This window comes from Penicillium samsonianum, assembly GCF_028829775.1.
Source record: "Penicillium samsonianum strain IBT 33392 chromosome Unknown utg000001l_segment0_segment0, whole genome shotgun sequence".
Classification (NCBI taxonomy): Eukaryota; Fungi; Ascomycota; class Eurotiomycetes; order Eurotiales; family Aspergillaceae; genus Penicillium; species Penicillium samsonianum.
In genome coordinates this window covers 781,055-793,895 of record NW_026643259.1, presented here as the reverse complement: position 1 = coordinate 793,895, position 12,841 = coordinate 781,055, and the positions used below count along the sequence as shown (strand labels likewise).

The 12,841-nt window shown below is 48.8% G+C and overlaps 5 protein-coding genes across 5 annotated transcripts; 2 read left to right on the top strand and 3 right to left on the bottom strand.

Annotated features, from left to right (window-relative positions):
* Positions 1-363: 363 nt before the first annotated feature.
* On the bottom strand, positions 364-3,420 carry N7471_000316 (uncharacterized protein; the record flags this gene model as incomplete). The annotated part of the gene is made up of 2 exons (XM_057273037.1): positions 364-1,676; positions 1,734-3,420. 2 exons carry the CDS (start codon positions 3,418-3,420, stop codon positions 364-366), a joined length of 3,000 nt encoding a protein of 999 aa, XP_057141216.1.
* Positions 3,421-6,512: 3,092 nt separating this feature from the next.
* N7471_000315 (uncharacterized protein) lies at positions 6,513-7,293 on the top strand (the record flags this gene model as incomplete). Its single annotated transcript, XM_057273036.1, has 4 exons — positions 6,513-6,554; positions 6,602-6,694; positions 6,753-6,993; positions 7,055-7,293. 4 exons carry the CDS (start codon positions 6,513-6,515, stop codon positions 7,291-7,293), a joined length of 615 nt encoding a protein of 204 aa, XP_057141215.1.
* A 596-nt stretch (positions 7,294-7,889) lies between these two features.
* Positions 7,890-9,079, bottom strand: N7471_000314 (thioesterase family protein; the record flags this gene model as incomplete). The annotated part of the gene is made up of 4 exons (XM_057273035.1): positions 7,890-8,249; positions 8,327-8,496; positions 8,560-8,569; positions 8,741-9,079. 4 exons carry the CDS (start codon positions 9,077-9,079, stop codon positions 7,890-7,892), a joined length of 879 nt encoding a protein of 292 aa, XP_057141214.1.
* Positions 9,080-9,353: 274 nt separating this feature from the next.
* Positions 9,354-9,871, top strand: N7471_000313 (electron transfer flavoprotein regulatory factor 1; the record flags this gene model as incomplete). The annotated part of the gene is made up of 2 exons (XM_057273034.1): positions 9,354-9,537; positions 9,632-9,871. 2 exons carry the CDS (start codon positions 9,354-9,356, stop codon positions 9,844-9,846), a joined length of 399 nt encoding a protein of 132 aa, XP_057141213.1. The 3' UTR covers positions 9,847-9,871.
* Positions 9,872-10,374: 503 nt separating this feature from the next.
* N7471_000312 (class I SAM-dependent methyltransferase) lies at positions 10,375-11,556 on the bottom strand (the record flags this gene model as incomplete). Its single annotated transcript, XM_057273033.1, has 1 exon — positions 10,375-11,556. The coding sequence occupies one exon, from the start codon at positions 11,554-11,556 to the stop codon at positions 10,375-10,377; it is 1,182 nt and encodes a 393-aa protein (XP_057141212.1).
* Between the last annotated feature and the right edge of the window lie 1,285 nt (positions 11,557-12,841).

Below are 12,841 nucleotides of genomic sequence, written 5' to 3'. Positions count from 1 at the left end.
TTGATGCGTCTACGCTTTTTGTGAGAGAGAGTATACAAGAACCGAGTATGGAACACTTTTGGTTTTCGGTGTTAGGAACAGAGCTGCCATGTATCTCACTTCGATCGAATCCTCCATATAGGTGTTAACTCATCCGAGATGCGTGCCACTACCACAATGACCCAAGAAACCAGGAGTCATCAGAGTGTAGGCCGACGAGAAAGATATTGACTAGCACAAGGCGGGAATCCAACTGGACAGAACCAAAAGCACGGACGCACAAAACTTGAGGCCACTTCTCGGAAGACAAGCATGGAATTGAGATCGAGCATCGGTTTGACAGCGCAGCTAGGCATGAGACCACGGAAGCAAACACCGGGAGAACTAGTCTCGCGACGAGCGCGGACTGCCAGTCCCACTGCCACTGCCACCACTACCACTACCAGTGCCACTACCTCGACTTACTGCTCGCTGGAAAGGGCTCAAAACCGGACGGCCACCTTGATGCAAGAACCCACTTCCATCGGACCCAGGCCGAGGCTTGGTCTCACCAAGCAATTCGGCTAGGTCAAGCTGAAGAGGTGGCAAGCGGTTCGTGTCCAAGAAGTCAGAGCCGTATTGGCTGCTGCGAGTGGAGCGGTTGGAGAACGAACGGTCTCGGTGGTTGATGTCTGACCCGAAGTATGAGCCCGCGTTGCCGATGGGAGAGGTTGGAAACTGTGGGAGGAAAGGAAGGTCTTGCGATGGGCTAGTTGGATTTGACGGCATTTCATGGACTGGAGAAGACGAAATCTGTAGTGGACTAGACCTCGCAGGAGGAAAGCTGAGACCCCCCAACAGAGATCGAGCGCTAGGTGCGGAGATCGTAGATGCGTTGAACGACGGACCACTGGTTTCAGGTAGAGGGTTGGTGCCGGGCAAGTTGCCTTCGGGGGTAAGAGGACCAGACTCGAGGAGCATCTGCTGCTGTTGTTGCTGAATGGATTGCTCAATTGCAGATGCCTGCTGCCAGAGTTGACTCGTGCGCAGCTGGAAATCCTGTACAGATTGGCTGATGCTCCCAAATTGTTCATGGAAATTGGTCTCCATCTTTGACTGGTCCTGCTCCCTGGCAAATTGTTCGGCAGCCCGGCGTTCTCTCTCATTCAACCCTTGTGCATTGGCCGAGATGATACGCTCATACTGCTCGTTCACCCGGGTGCGGCGACCCTGGAGACGCTCTCGCTTTTGGACAGCCTGAGTCAATTCCAACTCCAGTGCCGCCACCTGCTGAGCCGCAGCCGTCCGAGCAGCAGTAACCTCTTCCTTGGTCGAATTGAAAAGTTCCACCTCACGTTCGAAATCCGCTTTGTGTGCCGCCCATTCTTCCATCTCCTCCTCGGGAACACTTTCCATGGTGTCGAGTTGTACCTCTAGCACCGCAGTAGCTTCTTCGGTTTGCCGGATGTTTCGTTCCAGTTGAAGCGAACGCTGCTTTTGGCGATTCTCATCACTTCCGCTGTGGAGGCGAGTATTAAAGTTCTCGAGTTCTTTCCGGATTTTCGAGATAACAGCTTTGTGGTCGTTCTTCGTCTTTTTCAAACGGTTCCGCTTTTCATTCAACTTGGATTCCGCATTGCTGATAGAGTTCTTGAGCGTTGTTGTGGGGGATGATGGACGGTAGGTCGGCTGTGGTGGTGTCGATACCGCGGAAATCACTATTCAAGCAATGAGCTTATTGAAAAAAGGAATTTTGTAATTTAGCGTGAACTTACCTTGCTCTGTGTCAGTCGTTGTGGGCGTCTTGACACTCATGACACAGATTTCCTCGTCGGTATCGCTTCGTACAAATGCACATGTGTAGGCGCAGTTGGGAGCAAGTCCAGCGATCTCGCCCCGCCATTGGACAACGCTCGGCCCCTTAGCATCTGAAACCCTGCATATCGAAGCGGTAGCCCAGAGCGCACCATTGACGCAGACATAGAACGGTTCCATGTCTGCTCCCAAACGGCCGGCTTCAAAGGAACCTGACACAGCGGGGTCATCGGTAAATTCACCCGCGGCGAATTTGATCGAAGAGCTATCCACATCCGTAATCCATATTAACCCGTCGTCGAGAGAAACACCCTGCAGATCCTCCTCCGTCATTGTGAGATTGCGGGCTGTCTTAGAAACAGCCCGCGAATGTTCATATTCCCTCATTACCGTGACCTTTGTACTTGCAAGCGCAGCCCAGAACGGCTGTCGGCTCCGAACTTGATTGGCTTGTCGTCTGCGTTTCTTGGCTGAAGTGAAACGATCCTTTCCGTCTTTCAACTGACCGTCAGGTCCCACGAAAGAAGACGAAACGCTGGCAGCAGATTCTAGAGCAGAATCGGCTTGTCCCTGTGACCCCGCAGAAGCCTCCGTATCTCCCCGCTTGCCGGTCCGTAAGGGTGTCGGTGATCGATTCTTGGCCATCGAGCGTCGTGCCATGGCTGTTCCGGCTTGTGCGAGAATGTGCACCGCAAGAAGACTTCGGAGCCAGCTCGGAGACGTTTGTGCTTCAGAGCGTCGGAACTCGGCGGGTAGCAAGTGCGAATATTGGGAGAGAAGATCGGGACTGAGCAGTTTAGCAGAGACAAGATGACCCAAGACAAAGTCCTGAATTCCTTTACTGCGAACAAGATGAAGAAGCAGAACAATTCCGACACAGAGAGCATTGACCCCGCCGTTCTTTCCGGAACCCCCGCCACCCAAGGTGATAGCAACCTGGACATGAGCGAGATCGATGGCAAAGTTTTGCGCCCAGGTCCACATAAAGAGGCCCCAGAGAAGTATGCAAAACCCATCCATCGCAATCATTGTCCCCAGAGATGGCGTCCCAGCCGGACCCTGAAAAATATCGAAGTTCGACGACAAAGAACCGGCCGCGGCGCCACTCGGGGGCATGAAAGTCAAGGAGGCGAACAAGAACTGAACCAGAGTCAAGACCATCGGTGGGAGCTGTAGCAGAAAAATCAAGATGGCGATGGTGTCGTACATGGGGCACGATTTGAGGATAGTGGATGCGAGCTGAAGCGGGTTAATCGAGGCATTGGATCCGGATCGTTTCGAGTTTCCATTGCGAGAGGCATGACCTGTTATGCCACCATTCTGGGCGACGTCGCCGTTTTCCTGCGCGGATGCCATTTCTCCGGCCTTGCTATGTCCATTCAACATCCCACGCACATTGCCATCTGCCTTCGTGCTATCCCCTCCTTTGCCGGAAAATGTCGGAGATGCCACGGCCGTGTCGCTAGTAGACCGTACGGAGGATAAATCGAATTGAGCGGACGCGCCCGGACCGGTAGCAGAGCCGTTGCCCGAGTTGCCGTTGAGATGGCCGCTTGACTTTTGCTTGGTTACTTTCTTGCCGGGACCGACAAGGCCATTCTCCTGCCGATTGCTCTGGTTCTTCCTAGATGCAGCGGAGCGTGTCATGGACGAGGGAGCCCGAAACCCAGGTCCGAGTCAGCTTGGCGGGATGAAGCCAAGGACTGGGACCAGGAAAAAGGCGAAAACGGACTAAAATTGAATATGGTGGGGGAAGGAAATGGTGTAGAGTGGTTCGTATTGTAATGAAGATAGGAAAGAAAAGGAAGTAGATGTATAAGGAAAAAGAGAAAAAAGAGAGAAAGGCAAGAGACGACGCTCTACGTGGAAGCGTGAAGGGGAAAAAGTGCCCAGGTGGAATTGTATGAAGTCGAAAGAAACAGAATTGGTATTGGTATTGTCATTCTATGTCGATCACTGGCGCCTTTCGGGTAGGCGGTACTTGGCTTCAATACTATCCGCCACTATTTCACTTTGGTACTGTGTACTTGGATGGCAGATTGCAAATTCAAATTAAAGAGCTCCTGGTAATATATTCCCTTGGCTTCTTTGTCGATCTGGAGTTTCTGCATGGAAAATCCCATTCAGCACGGTCAATCCACTGCCAAGCTTTCTTTCTCTGAACACCTCCGTATCTTACGATACTCTAGGGCTTATTGACAGGTCACGCCCCCTAGGAGCTACAACGGCTGCAGTTGCCAAGTCCTGCAACGCGGATACCTACACATCGGCCAATCCTAAGGGTGTCTTCGCTTTATCCAGACAATTTTACGATACCGGCTGGTTTCCGTTGCCTCGGCACTATGCGGACTTTCTTCAAAATGGGGTTGACTACTCCGTAGTGCTGATAAGCTAGTGGCCACAGAGTACAACCTACGATGTAAAGATCAATGTGGAAGCCTGTTCAGATCTTCGGTCCCTATTTGCTGTCAAATCGACTAACTGGATTGACGATCGACCGTTTTTTGGACCCGTCTGCTGCGGGGTTATCCTTGCGCCGGATTTATGATATGTGTTACGAATCCTTAGATCATGATGTGGTTATTACTCTTTGGAGACTTGCTTGCAGACAGATGCGCCTGCAGGCATGAACACGCAATCCCGAGCATGGAGAGCATCATGGAAGTAAGTATGGGGAACTGAAGCTTGTATGTATCAAACGTGTGTATCAACAGGGTTGTCCACATTCTTGCTAGGATCATCACATGCTCGGCTATCTCGTGCATCTTCCTGAAGGGCTTCGCACAGATCTGTTGTACGAGTACGAGTATGGGCCCATACATCTTCAAAAAGGTGATGTTTGAGGACATATCAAGATTGACCGTGCAAACTAAATATCTATTTACATTATAAAGAGGATATCCTTGAGAAGAAGATATATTCAATTACTCCGTACAGCCTTGCCAATTCCGATCCTCCCCCCTCCTATACGATACCCGGGCCTTGGCAGCCCTGGAGGGTTTCGTAGATCAGCCACAAACTTAGTAAAGATCGGCCCGACGGCCGGCTTGGTGATGGCTTAAGTTATTTTTATGCATGCGGTGAGCCCTACCATTGTAGCACCTATATCGAACACCCTTCTTGATCACTTCTTTAGCACTTTACACTTCCAAATTTCCAGTTTTCCAGTCTAAAGTTCAGAAAATAAGGTCCATCATTCTGGAAAATTGCAACAACTTGCACTAGCGTGTCTGCCTAGTCCCTTTTAGAACCGGATTTTGCTTGGGTCCGATAAACTTCGGGTTTTAAAGGTCGATCCTTTCGCTTTTCCTACTGGTTCCGGCTCTCACCTCCTAGTACGGCAGGGTCTCCGGGTGTAATAATTGATATAAAACTTTAGTTAACCTTATGGAGCTTTCTCGGTCTCTATAAAGAGCTTAATGCATTCACTCCGACGAATGTCCGCTGCGGGCCTTTCATAGTCCAATCAATTGATCAATCTAATCTTTTGGGGTTCGTCGAGGCAAATATTTTTAGAGTTTACTTCGGCCGTATGTAGTTAGTGTGTATACCAATTGAAATATCCTGAACCACCAGGAACCCTAGCGCAAATAATGTATTCTCCACGAGTATGCACATGGATACTGCCTATATAGTATATCTCAAAGCAGAAATGTATCAGAAAGATATGGCCCATATACTCAAATTCCGCTTAGGGTGTCTGTAACGGGATATCTGCATTGCATATCTCTTTTTCATCCAGTACTGACTGTAGAATTGTTATGAAAAGAAAGCCGTGCGTAAACTCCCCAAGGAATGAACAAGGGATATATAGTATTCTACACAATAAATGAAAATTACACACTTCGACGGGAAAAGTGACCTGAGGCTCACATTCCATCCCCCGCATAATGTTAACCTTAAATTGAACTAAGATTTCTTTGGCTGATCTTGGCCGGTGCGATCATCAAATTACTACTACACCCGGGGCCTGAACCCTATGTAGTTACTTACCTAGCTACATACATGTAGATGTCGTAGACCCGTCGTCACCAAAGTCTCCAATACGACTGGACCCAGTATAAACTCCAATATATCTTAAAGTGACTCTTCTGGGCACGATATTGCCTACCGTTGCCTTCAAAGTATCTTGTATTCTTCCCTCCAAGATGATCTTCCCTAACAGAAAGAGGTCAACATCGGCCCCCGGAGCACATCCAGGATAAACCTTTTGACATTCCGAAGCAGCGCTAGCGCCGAGATTCCGCAGGCATGATTGTCACAGGCAGCGACGCAAGGCTTGACTCCATTTTCGTCTATAAGTGAAGAAATCTTGCGGACCGAGAACAGATGTGCGATTAGTTATATCACTGTCATACATGTAGAACAGTGGTGCCGTCTCATAGGCAGTGTCTCCCAAGAGCACGATGCTGCCAAGGGAGTGTGCGGGGGCGAAGATGATTCGAAGTCCCAATTCGAAATAGGTAAAAGTGATATGGCACGGTAGTTAGGTTAAAAAATATTAGTGCCATATAGCACTCCCAAGGCTGTCAAACTGGGCGGCACCTTTGCTGCTTGGCACCTGGGCAGGCCCTGGGGCCAGTACTGCATTAGTCATCTAATGTCCCCCCCGCGGGCACCTCCAGGGCTACCCACCTTGGATTGCAATCAACCGGGACAATTCCTAGGACCTAGTACTCAGGTCAGAGTTACTCGCAGTTCAATTCCCATTCTGAAATGCCGAGGGGTCAATACATAAAATGACAAAACTCAAGTCCACGTTTCTCTCACGAGAGCCCTTGGTATGTGTTCCTAGCCTGACATACTCTCAGCTACTTATGGCCTTTAGACTTCCCAAGAAGCCAAATGGAAAAGACTAGTCAAAACAAACTACATTGATCCCAATGGAGTCAAGAGAGACTGGGAGTCCGCTGAGCGCCAGGTATGAATTCCGAAATTAAATATATATATGCAATTGTAACGACCTAATCAAATCGTAGACAAGACCTACAGACTCCCCAGTCGATGGAGTCAACATCGTCGCTTTTCTGAATAATATGAATGGCTCTGAGATTCTTTTAGAGAAGCAATACCGGCCTCCAATCGACCAAGTTGTCATAGAACTCCCCGCAGGGTTGATCGACGCAGGGGAGACAATTGAGCAAACTGCAGTCCGAGAGCTGAAAGAAGAGACTGGGTACATCGGCGTTGCTGATAAAACTACTGGTATCATGTACAATGGTTGGTGGGCCTATTGTTCGTCTTACTGCTGAATATTAGCTGACTTGAGATATTTACCCAGATCCCGGGTTCTGCAATGCTAATTTCAACATGGTTTACGTTCAGGTTGACATGTCTCTTCCGGAAAACCAGAATCCAAAGCCTGATCTCGAGGATAATGAGTTTATTGATTGTTTCACACTTCCAGTGTCGCGGCTTTCGGCTGAGTTGCAAAAGTTGGAGTGTGAAGGGTATGCGATTGATGCCCGGGTGGGATCCATTGCGGAGGGGATTGAGATTGCAAAGAGGTTGAAGCTTTGAGTTGTTTGACAGTGGAGCTGAGAGGTGTTTACTGTCTTGCTTTCATTTGTAGGGATGCGACCCTCATGTTATATATGTCATAGACTGCGCCGTAGGTTAAGGTGGTTCCTCGGCGATATGAAGAACGTTAATAATACACCCACCCAGCTGATGCCTGCAGGTCCCTAAAACAACAGGTAAATTTAGAGTTAGAGACCCGGGGAGCAACCAAGAGAGCAGTTGAATCATGAGTTAGGGCTGCTGTTGATCACGGGTTAGACCCAGCTAACTACATAGTGCATACATAATGTGACACTTCCAAGCCCGCGGGTGCCATTCCTGTACTAATTACACCTGGGTTAAGTCCCAAGCCAATTTGGCCTATAATCAACGTTGAAATGTGATGTCGGTCATTGCCACTGCTACTATTAATAATATGACCATGTTCCCCTCCTCGCCCGAGGTTCCATTATTTAGGCATTCTTGAGACTTGGAATGCGTATGTACAAAGCGCAGAGAACTGCGGCTGTCAATCAAGTGCCCCCAAAAATGACATGGAAACATGGTCCTCCGCAGCCCCATATGATCTACTCTTCAACATTTCTGCCCCATTGTAATCACTGTGACGCAGACCCGTTGTCCTCCACAGCATCGGCCCGATCCCAGCTTTCAAGCTCAAGATTCCGGACCCGATTTTCTATCTCAACAATCTGCTGCCTCCAGTTCTTCTTCTCCTGCTCCTGCTGCTTCCACATGGTCTCAAACTGCTCCATGACAAAGGGCGGGACATTGACAGTCTTGCGGTTCTTCTTGTAATCATAGATCACGATATCCTCGAAGCAACGAGCAGCAGGTCGTTGGTGGGCTTCAGACAAGATCATGACTTCGAGTCGGAATGCCGATTGGGCTGAAAGATGCCGAGATGGGTCTGGGATTAACCTTTGATAGACAGTAATTTTGTCTGGAGATTCCATGGGCTGCGTGATAGTGAGTAAACAGGTCTACTTAGTTGCTGTCCTAGCGGTGTGGGGCTTGGGTCTCTGGGATACAGTACAAATTTGTAGTCCACCTTGATACTCTTCAGGATGAGCCCGATTCCCGTACTACCAAGCATGTTTATCCATTCTTTCTTATGTGCGGTATCGATATAATTGCCGATATTGCGCGTCCAGTTCACTCGAGCTGTTTCGGCGTATCGAACATAGGTAACGTTGTTGACGTGACCTTGGACTAATTAGTACGGGATGATCTATAAATTGGCTCGGAGCAGATTCAAAGTAAAGGGACGGAGCATACCCTATTATCCAAGTTAACTTTGGCCCAAAGATCCAAGATAGTCCATGCAGTAAGCGCAACAGGTAGGGGGCACGAATGTTCTCACCATAATATCCTAATCCACCACAAGCAGACTTAGAATTAATGACTTTTATCCACAACGCAGACAAAGCAATATAGCACAAGCTCATACCTGTTCTCCCCAGACCACATTATGGCGAAACAGACTGCGCCGTTTCTTATCCGTGAGGAATCCCTCACTACCAGCAATCAGTTCCCGCCATTCCTTGGCCAATTGCTGTAGAATCTTTCCCCCCTCGTCAATCTGAGCTGGGTTCATCCCAAACATCATACACTTCCCAACCCTTCGCTTGGTCATTGTGAGCCATCGTGGATTGATCGGGGTCGAATCGGGGGGATTTTGGCCATTGAAGGTTGCCGCGGAAGTTGCAGAGAAGAGACGACGGGTGCCATTTGAGTACAGAGAGATTGAGGCAGACAGCTGCGCTCGAAAAGCCGATTGAGGGAGCATATTCCGTAGTTGTGGAGAGACAGTTCCAATGTTGGATCCAGCACCTGGACAGCTCTCCGCCGATAACCGATAACCCGAAGCTTGGGCCAGTATCCGAGGTCAGGTCGGCTAGAACCCCGCGTGAATATAGGGGGTTTGACTGTATTGATATTATTTTATGCATATTTTGTAATTCGTTTTTAGTCTCGTAAGTGGATATAGACATGAGAAACAAATATCCAAATTGCTTCAAAAGTAGGTAGTATATAGAGTATAGAAAATCCACATAACTATCATGGACAGTAACTCCGCTAGGCACGTCACCGATAACACCGGAAGCCTGGAAGCTTCTCAGCCGCTTACCTTCATTGCACCGCATCTCCACCACCAACAACCTCTATCAGAACAATCCTTGTTCTTTGATGGAGCAACAATGGTAAATCCCGAGCTGCGCCGGCAGGTCATCAACGTCTACAAAGGTACGAAGTTGTACGCGTCATGCAGGGATTTGCATTCCTTTTCCTTTCGGTCTTAAGTCGGTCATCTGTTACATACTAATAACCCGAGATGTAGAGCTTTTGTTCTTAGGACGGGAATATCCTCTGGGCTATCAGTATTTCCGGGATCGGCTACACCGTGCGTTTGCAAGTCAGACTCAGATTACCGACGATGAGCAGATTCGCAAGGGAATAGCGAGGGCTGAGTTTGTGAAGAAAGGTAAGTGCTGTCTTTTTTGCTGGGATTTCTATCCCTCGGTTGCAGTTAAGGGTATGTTGCTAATTGTTTAATGCAGAAGTGGAAGCGCTGTAAGACTGGTCCCTACATCCCTCCCTTTCCTCCCTACCTTCTATATCGCACTGTCGCATCCGACCATCCTCGTTTCACTACCTATAATGCTGGATTACAATCATTTGGAAGCGCAGTGGAATCATTCGTACATGTCATTCTTCTATACATTGCACCCATAATGGGGGTAGTGTCTGGCTAGATACACTGTGCATAGTTTCACTCCTCATTATCATGGCATCATGCAAGAACTATTTTGACCTCCATCACAAGACTTTTGCGTTGATGGCAACTAACAAGATAACAAAACCCAGGTACTATTTGAAGCGGTACCGAACGCTGAAAAAGCGATATGGAAGTGAGGCCTAATATTTCCATGGCCCTCACCTCTTCTCCAGAAATGTCCAGATCATATGCATGTTAGAAACCCAGAAATACAGAAATAAAATTGGGGGTATCACCAATACAAAGTGCAGAAACGGTCACTACTTGACTTTTGCCCACCGGAACTCCAAATTGACTCAAGGGGCTCATTTTTTTTGACCCCACCAGGCGCTCACTTCAAGGCACTCGCCGCTGGCGAGTCCACCTTTCTGCAAGAGGTCGGCTGTCATTGCAGCCCACCATCGGTCCCATTCGTCACGGCCCTTTCCGCTAGACTCCATCAATATCGGCTCCAGCCCTTCAATCATCTGGATTGTGGTGAGGAGAGCCGTGCGCCGGATGGAGATCTGCTCTGGAGTCAGGGCCTTTCGTGGACGGTTCTTGGAATCCTTGCCTTGGCTGTCTCGCTCCCAGCGCAAGTCACCTAGTGGGATTGCGACGCGGCGACTGTCGACATTTTCCAACAAGTCCACTTCGGAGTTGAAGGATAGACCGATAGTCGCGCACGGGAGCGCTGTCAACTTGAGACGGTCGAACGACTTCTCCACCCAGGAGTTATAATCAACCACGAACTTGTTCTGCGCTCGTGTGAATGGCGTGGCAGAGGAGAATGTATAAGTAGCCGTTGCGTCGGCGATCTCCTGTTCTTTCGAGGTTGTTTTTCGCGCCGGAGCCGGATTAGGCAGAAGCGAGCGGAAGCTCCAATCCGAATCCCACACCTCCAGGATCCCCCCGGACTTCAGCACGCGCAGGGGCTCACTCAAGCCCGATGCAGATTGCGCCGGACTGGAAGGACACATGCCGGCATCTTTAATGAACACGAAATCAAAATAGTCGTCCGGGAAGGGCAGGCGGGGTCGGCGTAGATCGTGACGTTTGAATTGCCAGTTCATTCCCTGCTTGCGCAGATCCGGCGCGATGGAGATAACATCTATCCCGGCAAAAGCCACATCGGGATGGCCCCTGCGGGCGAAGTATTCGTGGCACAGACCAGACCACAGCCCGGACCCGCATGCGATCTCCAGGATGCGTTTGGGCGGCCGATTGGCTAAGTGGGGGTTGCAAAATGGGCCGCCGAGGACGCGCAGCAGCATCAACGTGCGCAGGCTTTGGCGGTGGATCTCGGGCAGGTCGCAGGGCAGAGGGTAGACGTTCTCCGGGTCGCGAAAGTAGGTGCGGTCACCCTGGCGCATTAGAGGGTATGTTGAGTAGTCCGTGAGTGAACTCAGGGACGAGGAGGAGGTTGCGGTCAGTGTCGAGCTCAGGTTGGAGTGTAGGTCGACGCCAGAGGCGGTTGCGGCTGAGAACCCCAGTGCCATCATGTCCATATCTCTTTCCTCAAGTATATCGATTGGTGTCCCCTATGACTCTGAAGATGGGTTGTGGGTTCGGTCGCATTCTCGGCGCAAGACTGAAGTTTTCATGAACGAGGCATGCTTTTCCTTTTCTTCAAGACTTGTTTTTTTTCGAGTGGAAGATAAATCCGAAGGAATTAGGAATTAAAATAGAAAAATAGAAGAAAAAAAATAAGAGTCGAATAGGAAAAGTGACGGGGACCAAAGCGGGCTCGGAAATTATCCCAGTGCAGCCGGGCGCAGAGCTGAAGAAATTTCTTGTTCAACGTCAGAAAAAGGACTGAAATTGTAAGTCCTTTAGGTTTGCGTACAAGGTAGAATCCTTGGAAGTAAAATTATTCGAGAAGTTCTCGAAGAAACGGGGGAGAGGGAGAGAAGAAAAAAGCAGGCCTGACCCCTGGAAGTTGAATATCCACTCGAGTCTAGTTTAGTCTCTTCACGGTAACAGTAACAGTACTTTACTCCGTGAAATATCTTAGTTGTATTGGGGCCAATATGTATTCTGTTTTACCCTGAACATTCGAAGTATTCCTCATTTTATATACAACAGTAGGGCATTGACATCATGACTCTTATTTGAATGCCTTGGCTCAATGGCCGAAAAGGGAAATGCTGGCCAAATGCGGTAGAAACTATAGAAGTGGTGTATATTCTATATTATTAATATTGCATTGTTTATTATTGCATTTTAACATTTTATGGGGAATATTGATACACGATTTTCAGGGAGACCTACCGTCTGGAGTCATATACGGGGTAACGATCTGATTTAGAGCAATGCTCCCTTTCTCTGATTGATAAGATACATCAAAGAGCAAATTGCAGGTATACAGGACTAGTAGTAGACATGCATGTATTATCCAAATCAAACGGTAAAACTGGATACACAACCGTCGGAGATCCCTACCCGTCATATCCATCAGATACCGAGTTATTTAATTAATTGGATCCGCAGTCTGGACCACAACATTCTGAGACTTAGCTCGCCATTATCTCTCTATCTGATACAACCTTGGAATGTACCGGAGTACCCCGTGCCCCCAACGCTAAGGCCCAGTTGAAGTATGTATCGGCTATTCCATGCGATCGTCTTGGTCTGCACTGTGATCCGTGCCCTTTCCGCTCGGTAGTAATAAACGTACCTGCAGAATGATACGAGAATTCGATCGACACAATAGTGTCTGCCATGTATTTTTGATCGGGACTAGTTTCGTTTTTTAAGACACGGGGATAGACGGAGTTGAAGAGGCAAATATGA